The 21,672-nt window shown below is 40.0% G+C and overlaps 1 protein-coding gene across 5 annotated transcripts in view; it reads right to left on the reverse strand.

Annotated features, from left to right (window-relative positions):
• The window catches only part of GRAMD1C (GRAM domain containing 1C), a 51,699-nt gene that overhangs the window by 12,838 nt on the left and 17,189 nt on the right, over positions 1-21,672 (reverse strand). For 4 of the 5 annotated variants that reach the window (XM_058829927.1, XM_058829926.1, XM_058829929.1 and 1 more), the window contains exons 4-9: positions 18,825-18,928; positions 16,978-17,073; positions 15,771-15,851; positions 9,359-9,477; positions 8,053-8,173; positions 4,133-4,292 (exon numbers count right to left, since the gene is read on the reverse strand). In XM_058829927.1, the coding sequence (XP_058685910.1) occupies positions 4,133-4,292; positions 8,053-8,173; positions 9,359-9,477; positions 15,771-15,851; positions 16,978-17,073; positions 18,825-18,928 (681 nt within the window). Of the gene's footprint in view, positions 1-4,132; positions 4,293-8,052; positions 8,174-9,358; positions 9,478-10,555; positions 10,882-15,770; positions 15,852-16,977; positions 17,074-18,824; positions 18,929-21,672 lie in introns of those variants that run through there. The other variant, XM_058829931.1, reaches the window with a different exon arrangement.

Consider the following 21,672-nt stretch of genomic DNA (forward strand, 5'->3'; position numbering starts at 1 on the left):
TTTATGTATCAGGCCCATCAGCTACTTTAGATGCTAGGATTCAAACAGCTGTTCTCCAGAAAAAACTGTAAACCTTTTGGACAATGGGTCTGGAAGGTGCATGTATGTATAAATGCTCTGAGTTCCATATCTGTGGAACCAAGTAGCAGGACAGACCAAGAGCTTCAAATCACTTCCATCTGGGCTTCTCAAAATTTATCTGTAGAAATCCTAGATGAAGCAGTGAGCACAAACAGTAGTACAGCAATGAATAAATGTCCACTTGATACACTTGCAATTTGAACAGAACAGGCAGCTTTAACCACTTGTCTCTGGTACAAGCGAAGACCCATGTTTGTCTACTATTTCATTTGTTTTAACTCACACAGGTAAACTTGTATCTGCCTTTGTTTTTCACAACAGTAGGGCAATATGAAGCATTTTACCTTAGACTGGCTTGGAATCCTCTTTATTAACAAAATGTTTTGTGCAAATACAGGTATCAGTCTAACTCCTTCACTTTCAGTGTTGCTCTAACCCCTCAGCAGCATACAATTATCAACACTAAGTCTCTTAACCTGAATACATTTATAGCGAAACTGGAGCTGTCTGCTAAAAGAACATGAGATTATTCTGACTTTAGGTAAGGATCCTTAGGAACCCAAAAATACTGAAGTGAACATATTACCCTGGTTCAGCCTAACAACAGCAAGTCTATTCCCTCCCCCACTACTGCCTCGCACTTCATAAGGTCATTTTCATCACTGCAAGGCAAGCTGTGAAATAATGTTTGAATATAATAACATTATGCAGCAGGGATGGCAGAAGTTTAAAGACATCTGCAGTGAAAAAAAAAAAAAAAGACAGAAAATCGGGGAGGAAGGGGCAGTAAGAGAAACATTGTTATTAAAATTCCTGTCAACACCCAACAGCAAGAAGCTAAACACATACCACAAGCAAATTAAGAAAGCTGAACCGATAAGAGCAGAGGCTATCAAACACATTAGTAGGAAGGTTGATTTTTCAGCTCCACAGAGTTGGGGGAGGATCAGCATTTTTAAAAAGTATATATGCAAATCTTGGCACTGTTGAACATTTCTATACCGCTGGGGATGGGGAAAAAAATTACACGCTGCATGAAAGATATGTAGGTAGAAGCTTTTAACCAAATACACCTGAAATCAAGTGAATAGAACCAATTCCTAGAAGTGAACATGTTCCAGACATCATCTATTTAAAGACTGTATCAGCAGTACCAACCATTTTTAGAGAATTCTCTTATACTTTAAGTACAGAATTATCTTGGGGAGCGACTAAGTAAGTATTGTCACAATGCTAGCTTTTTCCAGTTCACAAGATAAAAAATCCTCACAACCTTTTGCCTTCAGGTGAATCAAACATATATCCTCCAAACACCAAATATTTTTTTTCAACAAAATATATCCTTTCAGTATTTTGGTTAAAATGCCAGTAAGATAACTGGGCTACTCTTCCTTACATACACTGCATATCCAAAATTTTGGGGGGAGGGGGTGGGTGGGGGACAACTAACACAGGGCTGAACCTAATTTCAACTATCCTATATTTCAAACACTGTATACCTTATATACCACTATCTGCAAGCAGTCAAGCCTCTGCTTCTTACAGCATCTTACAGCACCATGGTGCAGTCAGTTATGCTCTCCTGCAGATCACACATTTAAGGCAGTTATTAGCACACACAGAAGCAACACAGTAAGTCTGTCATGTTACACAAGGAGAACAGAAATATGTGATGTCCCTGTATACAGTAGAGCCTTCTAGCCAAAAATACTGTTTTTCCAATATCCTGCCTCCCCCTTCTTTCTTTGAAGTATTTCATGTTGCTGAACACGGTCATTGAAAACAACCAACCGAACTACCCTATATACTACAGAGTCTTGAGGAAATTATAAAGATCTCTTGGCCCTGTGTTGGAAACATGTATTTTATGCTTGAACTAAAATCTGTTTTCTGAAATTCAGAATTAAGGCCACAGATATTAATGTTTAGCTTAGCCAAAAGTTTGTCATGGCTCAGGATTTATACTCTGATTTATGAAACTGGACAAAAACACCAAGATGCAGGTCAATAGGCCAGTGGTGCACAGTGGGATGCAGACCCCCCCACCCCCCCCCTCCCCCCGAGGTGAGAATTGCTTAGGACAAGGGAATTAATGTTGTTGAGAACAACAGTCTCGAGCTTGCCCCTCACCTTATTTGCCAGGACACCTCCATGGGCAGCCTGAGAATGAGCCAGAGGACACAAGAGAAATTAATCGCATGGGTAAACCTTTGCCATGTAGGAAAGCTAGTTTCGTTTGCGTGAAGGAATTCACCTTGTAAGAGTGTGGGGCAACTGCAACAGAAAACAGACAGAGAAACAGAAGAAAAAAATTCTAAGCGTGAAGATTCTGAGAGAAAAGATTAATGTTGTGAGTCTAGAAAATCCTGCTCTGAATAAAAAAAAGACTAGTCTTGGAGAAGGGAAGAGAAATAAGAAAAGCAGCATGAAGTCAGTTGTCTTTTTATTAAAGAGACATCTCCAGTTTAATATGCTTTATTTATTCAACATCATTAAAGCAGGCATGACAGGGAGTATTTACTGCTATAGTTTAGGCAATTAGCTGCAGGAAAGACAACAGGACTTGTTTTTAATCAGTTTCACTGGAGACCTTTGCCTTAAAAAATAAAATCCAGAGACAGAAGAGAGATACAGTAGTAGGAAGATAGGAAAGCTGCAAAATAGCTGAAACATCAAAAGGCCAAAACTTTCTGCTGCTCTAAAAGATACACCTAGGAAACAGTAAATTAATTTGTGAAGCTTGTTAAGTGTGTAGGAGTATGGCAGAAACAGCCTGTTCAAGTAGGTATAGTCACAAAAATGATCATGCCTGACATGCATTGAGTTGCGTCTGAACTCAAGCCAACACAGAAGCAGTATGGGGGAGCAATAGCAAAGTTAATTGAATATAAGCATATCTCCAGGCAAAAAATCACAACTTGAAGGCAGCCAACTCAATCCATAACTCTGAAAGTTTTCCTGGACACCTCAACAATCTCCCCATAATGACACCTTCAAACAACTTGACAACAGAGTTGTCAACTCTGAAATGACAAAATTTCTCAGGGAGATTAGGAACTGGCCTCAATTAACTAAACTGTTCTATTCCTGCCAACAAGTGATGAAGCAAGTTCTCTTTGCACATGAAAGAAATCGACAGCTGCTACTGAGCACAGTACTACTATTGGGGTATTCTCACCACCATATAAGCTTGAAACCAATAGAGGTTGTGCACACTTCGCTTTAAAGGCATTTACAGAACCCAAGATTCAGGTATCACAGAATATCCACCAAAGTTCAGTAAGCTGTCTAAACAACTACAGCTCATTGGCACAGAAAACTTCCCCAGGGTAAGTGAAAATCTCACCACAGAAAGTGAGAACTTGTCAGGGGATACTGTAGGACCACCCACAGACCTCAGCAGACCCAGGTACCCGAGTTTCTTCTATCTTGTACTGGGTAATGAGATCTTAGTTATAAGGCTGTTGTATTAGGATCCATTAAGATACTGTTTGCACAGAAAGTGTAATCCTCTACAAGATATCCATTAAGGTTTTTCATCTTCAGATTCAGAATATGCATAATACTCTCCTAAAAGCTGGGAAGTTGTCTTCTCTGGGCTTTCAGGAAATTCCTCAGCTTACTCCACCAGTAACAATGAAGTCCATAAGCCTTAAGAAAGTTTAAGTGTAAAGAAGGGGGAGTTGGGGGAATCTTTCAGAAACTTTAGAACAGCCTGAAATGTTTCCCCTCTGTTTCAAAGAAATGAAAACAAAGTAAAGAAACATCTTTTAAATTGACACCACTCCATTGTCAAGAAACTTTTAGTTTAAACTACTGGCCACCAAAAGAGAGAAAGAAAACCACAATTTCTTTGTTTTCATTCTAAACACCCAGCAACTTTTTTTTTTTCCCCCAGAAACCAAGGTAAAAAAATGGTTTTGCTGCAATTCCATGAAACAAATAAGCAAACAAGTTTCATAAGATCAGAAAGTTCTCTAACTTTCTCCATAAGTGAGATGGAACACCAAAGTCATGTTGTCTTACATATCCAAACTGTTAAGAGATTTACCTTCTTCACTATCTGAAGCACTGCTCTTCTCTGGAAGATTTTCATTCTCATTAAGGTCCAAGGACTTTTCTAAAGACCTGCTCCTAACTAGCTTAGCAGGTGTTCTTTCCGAAGATGGAGGAGGACTCTTTATTTGCTTCTCACTGGGGGACTCCTCCACCTGAAACAACCAAGAGAAGAAAAAAATATCAGTAATCAGAGACCATTAAAAAAAAAAAAAAGGCAACTTTAAAAATAGACAGACATACAAAGTAAGCCACAAGTTCTATCTGCTCAATTACCACGCAGTCAAGTGCTAATTTCCCCCGTTCCTCTGCCCCAGCCTACCTCTCTTCCCTTTATTTAAATATTTTACTAAACCCTGGTAATAAGGAACAGACTTATTTGTATGTAATGTTGGTACCAAAAACTCCCTTAAATGGGACAGTCCCCTTGCACCCATCTGCACAGCTTGGGCCCCTTCCCTGCTTTGACATTAGCATTTATAAATTCATTAACCTAAAACAGATTTAACTTTGTATTCATCTGGTTAGCATTTTCCTAACAGTTTAGCAAGGGTCCAACAACCCAGAGGAGATGCACAATGAAACAGGCACAGTGCCCTTCTCTATCAGCAAGATTAGATTAGCCCAACTACATACTTGAAAAGTTATTATTTTGTAGGACGCCATCACCCTTTGATAAAAGAAGTTTTAAAATATGGTCTAGAGCCATCCTACCTATAAAATGCTACTTCTCACAAACAAAGCAATGGAGTATCATTTGCCATCTCCAATATATAAGCAGGAAGGAAATCCCTCTGAACATCAGTCACTGAATCAATGATGCAGCTCTTAATCTTAAACAAGAACTGTCAGCTAAGCATATATGCCATTGCATACCTCAGTAAGTAAATCTCCAGGGAAAATAAATGGACAAGTTTATGTATCTCAAAACACCATCCAAAAAGCTTGGCTACCAGCTTTGAATCAGTTTTCATTCTAAAACTCTCATCAAGGCCTCACTGCCACCAATGGAGCGTCTGTGATCAAGAGCAGCACAGCCCCTGGAAGAACAGTGCATGGACCATAGTCAATATGATCAGGCCTCCTCAACTGAGCTGTTCTGATTCATCTGCAATACCATCATCCTCCTAAAGGTTATTCAGCATTGACTCAAGAAAGCAAAAGCATCCACTGCTTAAACAGTCATCATGTATTTCCTGTACTTCTTGGTTTTTTTCAAAATAAAACCTGATATTTTTTTTGTGCAACCAAGGGTATTAGGAGGTGGGTGGCTGGAAAATAGAGACAGGCATAAATCTGACTGCGGTATAAGCAGACAAAAGTACTCCTTCAGGGTCAAAAAATTAAAAAGGAAGATTGAATCAGAAAAACAGATCAGTTACATGGCAGAGAAGCTGTCATGTAAGTTATACTCAGTCACATAACAGGATCTAGGACAGAACCAACATTCAATGTTGATATACCAGTACAGATGGAGTCCAAAAGGACTAGCTGTGACAGAACAGCATAAAAATTGACACACTGATCCAGCACAAACCCAATGGACTCTCATAGCATTTTGACAACAACCAGGGATCTAATGAAGTGGCGTTCCCACCAGCAGTGTAAGAGCAGCCCACTATGCCATGACCAGAGCAGGAAAGCCAGGCCCATATCAGAAGACAAAAGCAACAGCTACTAGAAAAAAAAGCTTTTCACGATGTCATGAAAGAAGAGATTAAAGCTGGGGCTTTTGTAATAACTGATAGAGTTTGACACAGATTTCATGGGGTTTTGGGTTGGTTTGCATTTGTTTGGGTTTTTTTCACACTAAAGAGTAAAGATTTTAAGATCTGTCAGCTGGAATTAAAGATGTATAATTTATTCCCTATTGTACATTTATCTCCTGAGCTAGTCCAGTACTGCTAAGCTCTGTGCCAAGGCTTTTTTCTTTTCAGCCTGTTAACAGCAAGATCTGGGACTGGAAGGCCTCCCTACAAGGGGTGGAAGGAAGATGATGGTCGCAAAAACAGGCAGCAAGGTGGCTCCCACATTCACATGTACTGAGAGGCAGATGAGCCGTGACTGGTGCTCCACACATTTTCCTCAATTTACCACAGCCAGCCATTAACAGTATTTTTTTTCAAGATGGGCCAAATACTAGACCAAACATCTCCACTATTCAGATCTTCCTCTTATGAGAGGTTTGGGACTTTGTCTATCAGAGCAGTAAAGGGGAGTTTAAGCCTGTCTCCCTCCAGTCTTTGGAAAGTGGTTAACATGTGCTTTGTGTCATCACTGTGATGGCATTTGATAAATGCATTCTAAGCACTACTGCCTTCTCCTACTGCCCTTGTGGTTCTACAAAATACGCTGCAATCCTGGGGCTGTGGAGAGAGCATGGATAGTCTTGAGTAATGCCAAGTGACACATACAGCTACACAAAATCGTTGTGCATTTTAGCTACCCTGCAACAGTAACACATTTATCAAGAACACACTTTTACACTATAATTAAAAGACTTTTCAGTGGCAGTTTATTCAAGGCAGAATCCTGGCATTTTTACAGACCAAATCCCCAGGCATTCCTCCTTACCAAGATGCACAATTAGATTTAGCACCTGCAAGAGACGTCTCGGGGTGTGGCTTTTTCAGGCACAGAAATTATTTTTAAATGGCTTGTTCTTGCACAAATAAGACTCACAAACTAAGGTTACCTGTGTAGATTCTTAGTTATCCCAAACAGCCCAAATTCCAGTAGCATTCCTAGTCCTCTCAGGCCTCCCTTACAACTCTCCAAAAATCTTGTTTTATACTGCTAGGGTTTCCATGAGGAATACCCATCATTCAAGCAGCTAAGCTTTTAACATCTGAGAAACACCAGTGTTGTTTGCTGGATATGAGTCTCTAGCCATTAACTTGGATTTTGGCAGAACTATTTAAATCCTTCTTAACCTCCAGTTCAGCTTTAGCAAGTGACAAAAGCCAGAAGATTTTACAGGGTAATAAAAACTATTAAAATAATCTCCTTTCTTTCTTCCCCAAATTCTCCAAAGCAAAACTGGCAATTAAGTACCCAGCCCTAGTGAAGCATATAAAAAGTGCATTAGTGGTTTATTTTCTTTTCCAAGATCTTCGGGATATCTAATAACCAAGAGAAAATGCGTGCAATTTTTTAGGAGTACAGCTGCACACAGGAGCCGCAGTAACTGTGCTAGATGCTGTGCCCATCTCAGATATCGCTACTAATGCACTTGCTGTTCACACCAGCCAAACACATTCACAAACTCATACAACATGGATGGTCATGAGTGAGGCATGCATGCTTGTTCAGTTGTACAAACCCAAGGCATCGAGGCAAAATTCATCCTTATTATAGCAAGTGTGGGGGATTTCCCCTTCCTTCTGAAGCATTAAAAAAAGGTTTCATATAGTCACAACAGCAAACGAGCTGACCTTTGAAGGCAAGAATGACAAAGTGTAACTACCCTTTAATAAGCCTTATATATAGGAAAGACAGTAATATAAGAGGAGCTATCTTTTTAAATGACAAATAGCACAAGCAAGAAAGCACTGGAAGTGAAAAAGGCATTACTTGCAAAAAGCACTTAGATAAAACAAATATGGTCCCTTTTGGAACTGGGTAAGAAAAACCAGTAAATTTTGTTTTTAAAGGAAAAACAAAAAACAGACCAGGGCATAAGCCCCAGCATTGTAGCCACGCTGTGCAGAGAATTAGTGACAGAGCACTGCTGAAACTCACACCAACAATATTCTCTTACACAGAATTCTGTTCATTCTCAAATTTAAGAAACATTCTTGACTTCTCAAAGACTTCTTTGGAAGTTACATCTCCATTCATCCTATATTTCCAGATATACAAGTTGAGCATATATGCTTAGCTACAAACAGCAAGAAAGACTATGTCAGCACTTACTCCTGGCAACATGTGTCTGTTGAGTGACTCTACTTCTGTTTGAAGCGTGGGTTCACGAACTAAACCAATCATTTTGGGTAGTTTTTCATCCCTTTCTCCAGAATCATCACAAACGCTGGATCTGTCCAAACCAAAAAGGAAGATATCTTTGGAGATAAGCGTCTCGTGTGATTTTTGCATTGCAAACATGGCTGTTCAGATAACATTATGAACTACCAAGTCATCCTTCCCATATACAGCTCATTAATACCAAGCCATTTTCTTCATTCCAGCCACCTCTCAGAAGATTCAGCTTCTGAGCATAAGGTTAATAAAACCAAGAAAGTGAGTGCTGTGGGAAATGTGGAAATAGATACAGCTTATAACTAATTTTGAAAGAAAATGTTTTAAGAAAGTGTCAGAAAATAATTTTTTTCCGGAATCACTTGTTAGGAAGTTGCAAAGTTGTGACTAAACAGGAAAAACTCAAAACAAACAAGAAAACAAAAAAAAACCCCAAGTAAATAAAAAAAAAAATCCAAACTAATCAAACAAAGAAAACAAAAAATCAGAAAAAATATTTAATAGAACATCTTTTGAAGCCTGTAATGAACTCAAGACCCTTTTCTCACAAACATACTCAGATAACACAGGATTGAAGAGACAAATTACATTGTTCACTGTTGTAGTGTCATGCTTATTTACACAGAGATATGTAAAGCACTGTTATTAGACTGACACCGGCAGGTCATAAATCAGTTCACATTTGTTCAAAAAAAAAATCAAGGCAGGTCTTTCAAAAAACGGCATCATTATTACAATTATTCCAGATTATTATATTATTATTTCTGTTTCTTAATTCAAGCTGAGGGCAATACAAAAACAAGATAAGACCTCAGATATTAGGAGAACAAGACAAAACAACTATTTCAGTCTCCACAGAGGAGGTGAAGAAAAAAGTATCTTAACCATAATATAGCTCCATTCTATTCAAACCTTTCAAACTCTTGAAGAGCATACATGTGCTGACTAGGCACCATCATGTGAAAAGGCTGCTATTTAAGCTACCCTATGCTGGTCCCCAGGCAGATCAGGGACAACAGGGTCTTCCTCTCTCCTAAGGGCCCTCAGCTGCACTGCTACTATTTTAGAAAATCCACAGTTTTTACACACAGTCTGTGCAGTCTAAGTTCAGACCTTTGCATCCTTTTACTACAGTCTCAACCTCTCTGGTAAGGCTACGGCAGCTCTTTAGAAACGGAGCTTCTAAGAAAGAGGACACTGCTTCCCCCCAGGTGTTTCAATAGGCTGTACAGCCTCTCCTTACCGAGACTGCCCGTTGTCCTCAGACGATGAGTGGAAGCTCTCCATCTCCTCGCTGTTCAGGCCCAGCTCAGAGCCATAGCTCTGGTGCACCAGCTGCCAGAATTCCTGCTTGGTCAGCCTCTGAAACAAAGCGAGCTAGTCAGGAACCACGGTATGGGACAGTAAGGCACTGGAGGAAAACAGCAACAAGTTTGAATTACGCCACAGCCTTTAACCTCAATTCTGACAAGGACCGAAAGCATTCAGGTATCACATTCCAAGATTGGGTTTCAGCATTTTGGGCAGCTGGACTCCTGTCTACTCCACACTTCCATCACTGTTCAACCAATAACACCGGATGAAAGATCATCATTTTAAGAAAACACACATTTGTAGCCATTACTTGCTTCTTCACACGTCACCAATATTTTCACAGATACCTTCAAGGTACCTCCCTCTTGAACTTCATTTGATAGGGCAAAAGGTAAGTCAGTTGCCTCTGATTCTGAAAAAACTTCTTAATAGATTCTGAACAAACTGTTTCCTGAGGATGCTCTGAGTACTCTACAAATTCTGGGAGGCTAGCATTTCAGTCACTACACTGGTGTCTAGGTCAGCCAACTGTCCACTTTGCCAAGGTGGGACAGGAGGCCATCACTTTGTACCACCACCACCCTCTTTATGAAAAATAGTTGCTTTTCTTCAGGATTACCTTGACTCACCACTACCTAAGTCTTCTCTACAATATCTCTATCCTGTTCCACAGCTACCAAGGCATATTTAAGTTCTCTTAAATCGTCAGGAAAGCTTGGAGGTGAAAGTAGTATGACACAGTCATATCTGCAAAGTAAGCAATGAGTTTCAAAGTCCATCTAGGCTGTAAAGGGTGGGGGGAGGGGGTGGTTTATAAAAAAAGAGAAAGAAAGGAAATAAAAGGTTTTTGTATTCAACAGAGCTCAGAGAGCAATACCAACGATCTTAAAACAAGAGACACCACACTGGAAAATGTGCCTCGGCCAGCATCCATATTGATCAAGGGAACAAGACCGTGCTAATGAGGCAGTAACATAAGTAGTGCTTACTATTTGCATGAAATGATGACATTAAATACCCATGCATTATTTAAAGGGCCTTTAAATGATCCTCTCCGCCCGCTTGCTTCACCTGTAGAGTGTTAGTTACAGTACCCGCAATTTTAGACAGACACGGAGGAGCTGACCCGCACGCAGGATGTAAATGCACCGCGGCACCCCGGGCTGCCGGCACTCCTCGCACCCGTCCCGCTCCGCGACCCACCTGGCGCGTCCGGCGGGGCAGCGCCGCTCCCGCCGGGACAGCCCCGCTCCCGCCGGGAGCCGCCGCCGCCGCCGCGCTCCCACTTCCTGCTGGGCGGCGGCGGAGCCGGGGCCGCCCCCCCGCCCGGGCCGGGGCCGGGGCAGAGCCTTCCCCGGCTGCCGCCGTCGGCCCGGGCCGGAACAGAGCCAATCTCGGCTGCGGGACCCCCGCGCTCCATCGCATCCCGCGGGAGCCGCTCCCCCCCAGGGCAGGGGCAAACAGCCCAGCTCGGGAGACGAGGAAGGGTTTTTCCGTCGGGTATTTTCCAGCACAGCACGGCTTCGGGCTTTTCAGAAAGCAGCTGGCAACAAGCACCCTACCGGCAGAGATCAGTTTCAAGGTATTTCATCCTAGCGAGGGCAAAGCAAACATTAAAACACAAAACACACAGCTATAAAGCAAGGGTCATAGCAGCTAATGCCAGCCTCCCTCTGCAAAGGGGTTTGTTTTACAGAGCAATGCAGTGCTGAAACACGTGCGTCCACTTACAGCTGGCCTTACTTTCCCCAGGCATTCTGTCTTCTAGAGCAATAAACTCATAACCACAAACAACTACCTACAGCTCTTCTTATAAAATGGCCAAAAAATAGGGGTGGGCATTGCATGGTTTCAAAATATGGCTCAGGTGGATCTTTAGCTAGCACACTTAGCAACCAGAAATCAAAGGACAGAAAAAACCAACAAAAACCATTTTCATGTCTGTTGCCCAATATTGCCAGTGCCTTGATTCATAATGGCACAGAGCTAATGTTGCTAAATAAATCCACTGGTATGTTCTGTCTATGGGCAAATCAGTCTGCCCTCATACAGTCAGCTCAATAGTTTCAGGAAAGCACAGAAACTTTTCAGCGTCTATAAAAGGAATCTATAATGCTGTTTCCTGTTGTTTTGTAAAGTCAATGTTACCAACTTCTGCTTCTAAAACAGGATTCTTGCACTTTGCTCAATTATTCCTGGCTCAGCTAGATATAATAAGTTCTTAATGGTCACAAGCCAAGATCAAACAAGACTTGCTTTATTGTATCAGAAAGAGTCAGTTCTGAAAGCAAAGAAGGGCATACATTTTCTGGGTCAGATTTCTGCTTCTGAGAGGATGGCTTAGAGAAGCTCTGAAGCTTGAAAGGCAAAATCTAAACATGAATTACTTTGCCCATTCAAGGTGATGGTCAACACTGGGTTTTACCTCGGTTCTCTTTGTATACAAAAACAAAGGCTACAAGAAGGAGCTGGGATACACTTTTATCTTTTCAAGCAGAGCATAGAACATCAATACTTCGCTTCATGCCAGACAAAGCAGTGTCATGGCACAAGCAATACTACAGAGTACCCCGAGAGAAGCAAAGCTGATGATTTTTATCCTCTATGGACAAACGCAGAAATAACAAGACATGCCAAACAGATTGACTAAAGAGACATAACCCTCAACATACACCACACTCCTACCAGGCAACTGATACAAAACTGATTGTTTGCATAACAGGGGAGGGAAACAGCAAACTCTCCTTCTAATTGCCTAAACATGAAGCTCAGAATCAAACCAAGCCTTCTTTCATCTCTTAAATTAATCTTGTTGTACATAAAGGTGGAAATAAACATCTCTCTTTTCACAACCTTCCCTGAGAAAATGCTGTGGAAGGCAGAACTGCTGTCCTGGAGATGTTTGTTACAAGAAGCCCAGCTGATCAGAAATTCTGGTCCCTTCTCACACCTCTAGACTTACCTGCTACAATGTCTCCGGAGACAGGTGCAAATCTCTACCCAGCAAAGCATAAGAAGAACAATAGGAAAATAAATCCAACTCTAAGGCAGAGGACTCATGGGAATTGAGACCGATTCAGTTAAGATCTTGTTCCATTAGAAATAAGGAGCGCTGTGTTTGTTTGGGATTTGAATGACCTGCCTAATTACATTTTAATTTGTTCCTTCTCCCTTAAACTTGAAGGTGATTTGACACCTGTAAGGTTTAGGAAAATAAAGCAAAACTGTGAATGGCACACTCTTATTGTCAATAGAAGTCATGAATAAGCTTCTTGTACCAACCTGGAAAGCCCGATGCAAAACAGGATTTTTGGCTGATTTTATAAACTGAAGTATTATTGAAAGCTGCAGTGGATCTGGAAGCAGCTATCTGTTTTATCAAGACTGGTGTCATGTCTCTTCCAGACCTGCATTAATGATTCCTTATTTTCCATGATGCTGGATCATTTAAAAAACAATGGCAAGGTAAAAGCCTACAAGACTTACCCTGTACACATTTGCAACAGGAACAAAAAACAAACAAAAAAACCTAGAATTTTCCTTCAAAGAAAAAAGTCTTTGTATGGACATTTAAAGAATAAAAACCTAAGAAAGGCCCATGTTAAGAGGAAAGTACCCACTGATTCGCAGAGGAACTTTGGAAGGGCACCAAACATACTACAGTGTATTCTGAGCAAGGTCTGAAGAAATTAGGAGCTGCAGAATTGCAACTGAGCTAAAGGGGACTAGGAGTCCTATCAGAGCAGTGGTGCAAAGTTGGGGGAAAGCATCCAGACGGATGAAGTAAGTTTGGGCACAGAATATCATGTACCATTTGTACATGCTGGTTTTCTTGCACAGTGCAAGTCACTTCTAATAGAAAGGCAGACTTGTCAAAGGACTACTTGTTCAACCACCTAGGACTTGCAAAACTTGGGAGGTAAAAGGCATGAACGGCCACCAGATGGAGATCTGGGAAAGGGTATGAGGCTGACCCCACCGAGAAGTTCTGCAGGTGGTGAAAGCTTAAGGTGGATCAGGTAAAGCAGACGGGTCACTCCTCAGAGGTGAGATGTCGTAGCACGATATCTATGCCCAGAAGTGCTCAAGAGCCCAGGGACAGAAAATTACCTCTGCACACACGATTTGAAGCAAATATAATTTCAGTCCCCTGGATCCAAATCCTGAAAACTAGGGATTATTCACCATGAGGTGGTGCAAACTGTGACACCTATAGTCGGAGTTATACTTCTGATGACAATTTTATTTCATAATTTAACAGTTGGATGTTATCTCCAGGTCTAGCAAATGTGCTCCAGAATATAACCAAGCTATTCACAGGCTTTAAAACATTTAGCTATTTGCAGAGGAAACATTAAAGCCAGCTCCTTTTGGAACTGGTTCCAGAGTGAGATTTGTTTCTTTGTCAAAAACCTTACAAATTCTGATGGTGTCCTTTTGATCACTGAAACCAGGAACACCAAACTGCACATACACCAACATTGCACACCATGGAAGAGCCTCAGGTGCATGAGACATTTTCCAAATGTATGCTGTTCCTGACATTGGAGTGGTGGGGAGAAAACAGCAAAACTGCTTGAAAACACCAAGGGCTCTCTTTAGTATTAGTTCAGTAGACAGCTGCCATTTTAGTAGTGTCAGGGGATCCAGCTCCAGCAACTTAAATTTCCACTTTCAACTCTACAGTGCCCCTCTCTAGCTTTATCTAGTAAAGAATATCATAAAGAAAATTGACAGGTGACTCAAACACGTTCTAGCAGAGAATCAAAAGTCTACATTACTACATTTCAGGAGTAGGAGCTCAACCTAACAGAAATCCTGTTTCAGTAATAGTTCCAAACATACTATATTAAAAAGTCCTACATACACCTCAGGACTGTGCTCCATTTTACAACTGAGAGCCCCAAGCAGAAATTTTCAAACAGATTTATCTTTTAACATACTTCAGTGAGGGAGGATGCAAGCAAGCTAACAGCAAGATTTGAGAGAAATAATAAGGATGGTTTCCAAGCTACTCAAATGCACTGGTTCCTAAAACCTGCTGGCTTAATTCATCTCATCTTGCATGCAGTCCATGCCTCCTGCTTTCTTATCTATCCTTTAGCTACTGCTCTGAAGTGAAAAATTGATCCTAATATGACACTCATTTCAGTGTCACAGAGAGGAAACACACAAGAAAAACTAATACTGAACAGTACAAAGCTTGTCACCTCTCTTCCAGCCCTAGGATAGGGTTTGTGTACCTAAATGTCCATACATTGACCCTCCAGCACCACAGACTGATCAACTGAATAACATAAGTGCCATTTCTGCCAAACTCTGCACAATGAAAGAAAGCAAGGTTACTTCCAGTTGCACATTCTAGTCAAAAGGTGACATAGTACATGGTGGCTGGATTCAGGACAAGATGGTTATGAAGTTACAATTAAACAGTATTTGATTTGAGGGACCCATTAAACAGTATTTGATTTGAGGGACAAGAGATTTGCAAGAAACATTGGTTTTGCCTTAAATAGCACTTCCCTTTATTTTCAGCTTTTGTTTTGACAAATAGTGCCTCTAGTCTGCCCTAAAACTCATCTAACAAAAAGAAAAAAAATGTAGCTACTCTGTGTAAGTAACACAACAGCTTTAAACCTTTGGGGATCATTGCAGTGTTACATATGGATATTTCAGTGTTTCATTGCAACTGTGTTAAAATATTTAAACAATGAGGGACATAAACAGGAAAGAACTGGTTTACAAATATTTTCTTTCTTACAGTGATGTTCTGCAAAAGTGTCAGTCCATTTTTAGAAAGATTAGCTTAAGTATCCAAAAATTGCAATATAAATCAAACTAACTAGCCGAAGTTGTCGAGATACACTTCCATATTATACAGCTGGCCTTTATTGCATTTATTCAAGGTCAGCAGAGCTGTAATGAGTTGGCTGGCAAAGTTTCAGCTAACTTATCTGAGAAGGAGTTTTGGCCTTTTTCCTTTAAAGTTTTCACTGAGAAAACCTTGCCTTTTTGATCACAAATTAGGCATAGAAAATGTGAAGCAAATGCATATCAATTTAGTAACATATGCTTGAGCTAGTAGTGAAGAGAAGCTTGCAACTTATATGCAAAGACAAAATGCTCCTTCAACAGCAGAGTTGTAGGTGGCAGTCTGAGAAGGAAAAGATGAGAATCGTCTGTGATCTAAAGTACAAGGAACCAAAGCACAAGATCAAAATAGAATTCTAAGTCTGAAAGGGAAGGTTAATTTCAAGTCTCTTATTCTCCAGAGGCACATCTGTCTCCATCAAAAGTTTATTTGGTTGCTTAACCACAGGTCCTGATGCAGACAAGCTTACCTTATCCAGCAACACATTCTGCCACAAACGGAAGATATTGAGGTAGCTTCTGTCTCTTGCACTGAATGATGTGAAGAAAAACTGCAGAAAAAAACAAGATAAAAAATAAGCTCACATGTAGCTATTTTCAAGAATCCCGGAATGCATCCTTGTGTCTTGAATATCCCAAGGTTATCAGTAACAGCTTGCCTCATTTCACCTTCAACAAACCTGGGGTCATATTCCTCAGGTTCCACAGTCTGTATCACTTTCATTGTGTATGGCCCCCAATGTCCACACAGTATTTGAAGACACTTGCTGTTCTGGCCATGTGACTACCCTTGGCATAAAGGAAGAGCTCCTCCTCAACTTAAACACACTTAAATTTTTCCCACAGGGGGTTGAACAAATCAGAAACACATATGCCTGTTTCTTACAGGCTGCAGCCATTTCCATTATTCTGCCACATAAGCCTTTTACTACTATTTTCACACAAGACGATGTGAAATTAAAATAGGAGGTCAAATTATATGCATAATTACAAGTATTAAAATCTTTCCCATTTGAATACTGGGGTTTTTTTTAGCAAAGAGGTCTATCTTCCTTGTCAATGAAAGTTAATACTGGATGAATTGAGAGGGAACAGCCAAATATGATAAATCACAGTTACTTCCCAAAGAATAGCTCCAGGTTCACTGAGGAAAGCTCTGTTCTTTGCCAATAATTACTGTTTTCAAGGCATAGAAGAACTAATCACTAAGTGTACTGCACATAAGACTCTGCACTATGCTTTTCAGGTTTTCAAATACACACTCAAAAACTTCATTTCCCAGCACATGGTCTGGGGTGAATTTCTCCATTACTTGAAACCCATGACATGACAGTCCTTTTGTTTTCAGTAGTTTTTTAAAATGAGCACTTGAAATCCAGTGACTTTGATATTTTTCCAGTATGAAGAGTACACATTCTGAACTTTGGTTTTCCTTTGAATAGGTGAGACAAACCCTTACTTTCTGGTTACTGTATCAACACCACTAAGGAATTCTGCAGTCAAACTGGAGTTGAATTACCAAGCAAACATGCACAGGGGCCAAACCTAAGTCTGCCTTTTGATCCAAATCACATTTAAACATTTGACAGGGAAGTTACTTATGCAAACATAGACTAGAATAAGTGGTGTGTTCTGGACTATCATTTAGCAAGAACATATTCAAAACCAGATTTTTACCTTCTCTCCTTTTGTTGCTATTTGAATGGCATTTGGAATGAGACGAGCAGTCTTCTCCTTTGTCATAAAAGTGATATCCTTCAAAGCAATAGAAATCTAAGCAGAAACACATTTAATAAGACATATTAAAAATAACTTATGACTAAAAAGGTAGAAGTTACAGAACATGCAAGAGGAACTCAAACTAAACCCAAACCCTGGGATGCAATTCAGATGTGATCACAAAGGCAATTACTATCTATCTCCACTTGCTTCTTTAAACAGCAAACATTTCAAAGTAGAAGCTGAGGTGACTTAAGAGTCATCTCCTTTCACATTACGACTAGAGAAGTAGTTCTTTCTGCTTTTCTTCCACTCCTCCAGCAACAATCCCAACCAAACACAAACCACAGATCTGAAAGTCAATCCCAACCAGAACGCTATACATAAAGCAGGACATAGATGAGAAAGATCAGATAACAGACTGTGTTATCTCACAGAACTTTACAATACAGTCCATTTTCAAAATCTCATTTGCAGTCTAGTCACTGCAAGAAATTCTTCCTGCCTAGGCACATTTCACTTGTATATTAGTAGTTGAAATGTTTCTGATGTTGAAACAGGGTTTGACTGGCTGCTAGAAGCCATTTCCTTCCAGCCTACCCCCTTCTTCTCTTGAATATAAGGCTGTGCTGCCATTCAGCTTAGAGAAAGGAGTAACATACAGCTCCAACTTGTTTTTTCCTGTGTGAGCAAAAAGTTCTCCACTTACTCCCTCTCTCTTTGCAACAACACAGCCTGCTAATGAGGTTCCAAACTTGGCTCCACCATGGTAGCTGATGAGCTCAGACTGCCTAAAGGTATTGCTGAAGATATCACTCTGCTAGACAGGCAGAAACAGGTTACCAGGATGTACGCTGTTCTGGATTTAAAAAAAAACCCAATCAGTCTTTGAGCAGTTTATATATTCAAGGGTATAATTCCAAACGATTTGTTTTAAAATTAATTTCACATCTAAAATAAGAAATATTCAATCATCAAATCCATCTGATAAAAGCTTGGTTTTCAGCTAATTATTTCTACAGCCACTCAATCTTAAATACACAAATTATTTGTTTATCCTGTGTATTTCAGAGCACTCAAATGTGAGATACTAACTTATGACCAGTCTCACAGTTCACAGAACATTCTGACATGTCTATTCTGTTTCCTAAGTTATCTTCCTTTTCTTATCCACTGCTTCATGCAAGTTCTACAGCAGATGTAACAACTCTCTGAATGAAAAATTTTAATTCATTACCTAATCTGACAGAAATAAAGGGCCAACATATCACAAATATCTACCTTTGCTCATACTGTTCAAAAGCCACAGGCCACAGTATGAGAACTTGCAGAAGTCATTTATCAATTCCCTTCAGCTCTTCTTAGATGCTCATATTTGCATGTAAGGGTACGTTCAGTAAGGTTAGTGCTGGAGAGTTCTTGAATAGGGCAATACCACATACCATGTCATGCCCCAGGACTTACAGTAGGGGATTATGTGTTACATTCCTTTATGGGCCAACTTTGCATGGTAAGGAAGGCAAATTGTCATCCAGAAATGTAAAAAGCCAGCTTTAGCATAATTCCTAAACTTCTTATGCTGAATGACTGACTAAGCAGGCTTACTTTAGCATTCAGATGCCTCCATTGCCATTCTTATTTTACAGAGAATGGATCTGCATTTCCCCTCAGGCATACAAGCTCTTTCTTTGCAGCCCAGAGTTACCAGGATGAGATTGACAGGATGAGATCTGAGAGACTCAACCTATATCCTGATAGGACAGGACAAAGAATAGATGGGATTCAAGTGAACTAAGAGATCTTACTGTGGTCTCCCATCGGAAAATGTTGCTGTGGAAACAAAGCCAGTTTTCAGAGAGATACAAGCGTCCTTGCAGCAGGATATCCTTCTGGAGTGCACAGGCATAATCTGTGTACAGAAAGCAAGAGAAAGTTACTCACTGACTGCAGCACAGCTGACCCAAACCTGTTAACTAAAATGAGATGGGGTATTACAATACAATAAAAAGCCATCTCTTTCACTTCTAAGAAGTCTACGAAGGCAGACTTGTAGTGGCTTGCATCCAGACCATTGATTGTTCTGGGAACAGCCCAAAGCCAGTGGTACATTTTTGATGGTACACCCATGTGAGAACAGCACTCCATCTATTAACCCCAGTGCACTATCTTAGATATATTCAGAGAAGAGGTGTCAGGCAAGACCAGGAGTACATGGCAGAAGTATTCATTAGTCAAACTTCAAGGCAGCTAAACAACAGAATACACAAACACTTTATAGTACAACAGATTATACTGTCAACTCCTACATAACAGTAGTTCATATGCTATAGTAAGATAATAGTTTTCCACTAAACAGATCCTATCACTAGCTAAAACTATCTGCAGAGTGAGACACTAACAGGCAGATTGAAGCTATCCAGTTCTTGAGGCAGGGGGTATTTCCTGAAGTTGACTACAGTCAGTTGTCTCTGACTGAAACATCCCTATTGAGAAACAGATTTCATCTACAATGCAATTACCCATCATCAGATACCTGCTGATTAAGAACAAGAGCAGATGATTTAGTCACACTTCTTAAAAATCTCAAAGAGTTTGCCCAATTTCAAAGCTTGAAGATTCAAACAAAAGGAATTTTCAGAAGTACTGCTGCTAGATAATTAAGACAGACCTCTTTTGGGAGCTCCAACCGAAAGAAGGCTACCTAATGTATAGAAAATATGCAGAATATATGTATTGATGCAATGTATATTAGTGATCTTACCGTTAGAGGTATCCAATAGCGTTGTATCTGGTATCATCTGAGTGAGAATTTTGATTTTGTGTACTACAAGAACATAATAAATACAGTTCTTGTACAAATATCAAGTTCAGGAGTCCCCAACATCGTAACTTCAAGCTATATCTGCATTTACAGAAGCTTTTATTATGATTTTTAAATTCTCTAGCATTTTCCACCTCAATAAAAAAAGGGGAAATAAATTTTTCTTGTAACAAGAATGAGGCATATATACAAGCCCTTGGAGATGTAACTACAAATAGAACTACAGAAGTTTAAATCTAAAGAAGTAAGTTGTAAGTGCATGTTTAAGAACAGATACCAAAATGCTGACAGAGGAAGGCAACAGGAGTTTGAAGTTAAAGACTTGAAGAAAGCATTTCTAAGAAGCTTGCATCTGACTTCTGTGTTTTTTAAGAGCAGGATTCAGACCTATAAAGGTCATCACTGGGCAAGTGATGAGCAATCCCACTCAGACCTACCTACACAAAAGAAAATATCAAAAGTAACAGAAGAAATTAGCATTTCTCCCTTTAAGTTAACTTAATGTGTTGCTTGAAAAAAACATTTTCAGGCAAATTATAGTGGCACTCCTTTAAGCTCCCATTTAGACAGTCTAAGTAATTCCCTTCATTTTAAGAAAATAGTATTTTATGTAATCTTTACATACAGTGCTCATTACAGTGGAATAGTTGCTTATTTTAAACAGCTGATTTAAAAACAGAAGCAGTAACAATTCTCTTAATGAACAGCAGCAAGCAATGGCTTCTTGGAGCACTGTAAAGCCTGTACCACTAAGTAAAGGAAGAGCTTCTTGCTTAGAGGATGCAAAAAGTCCTTTCCTTTCGAGGAAACACTGCTTTTTATGGGGTAAAAAAACCCAAACTATATAAAAGTAGTGGCTTTGCTTCTGATGGAACAGATTGAGATTAACCCATTATTAAATCTTTCTCTAAATCTTACACAGTCCCTTCTTTGAAACTGTGCTTCAGAGTTTGCTCAATGGATTTCTGCATCAATCAAGTGCAAGGAGAAACATCAAAACAATGCTTTGAAGTAATATCCTTTTCTTCTGTTTGAGGTCCCTACTGAAGTATTTTAAAAATGCAGAAGGCATTTCAGAGGATAACTGCCTCCTGAGGCTGGAAAAAGACACAGGATTTAACTGCTTCAGAACTGTTGCTTGCATACTACAAACATACACTAAACAGCCTCTCAATATTAACCTACTTAAAAGCTGCATAAAATATGAACTTTGAACAGTCACAATGCTATTTTTGTATAAAAATATACAGTGTATTTGTCACACAAATACAACACAGGCAGGTGATAAAGAGGGGAATAAGGTGCATCACTACACAAAGGAGGTAGGGTTACATGCATGCTTGCCTTCTTTGGATTCTGCAGTGGAGTGAAACAGAGCTGGAAAAGGAATATTTCAGTGCTGAGAAAAGTTATGCATCATAATTTGATATTCTCTGATACCTGCTTCTTTCCTCTCCCATTCATCTGAAAAATAGTCTTAAAAATTACAATCACCCACCGTGTTACTCAGTTCTAGGAGTCACAGTCTAGGAGTTCTAGGAATCAAGACACCTTGGGCAAGGGTATTAGTTCCAGGGAGCAAGAGGAAAGTTTTTGCTAAGGATGATCTACCTAGTTAACAGGGTCTCAGAAACAAGAGACTTTTTTTTTCCCCACAAAGCACGCAGTAGAGGAGAGGACGCAGCTTTCCTTGAAGGTATATCATACTAGCTCAAAGACAGGAGAATAGGGAGTTATCAGCTGTAGCTAGAACCTGCCATAAAAAACCCAAAATGCTTTGACATGATTGCAATCTGAAGTCATCAAACTGAAGACAAGGACTTTTGCTGTGA

This window comes from Poecile atricapillus, chromosome 1, assembly GCF_030490865.1.
Source record: "Poecile atricapillus isolate bPoeAtr1 chromosome 1, bPoeAtr1.hap1, whole genome shotgun sequence".
NCBI lineage: Eukaryota > Metazoa > Chordata > Aves > Passeriformes > Paridae > Poecile > Poecile atricapillus.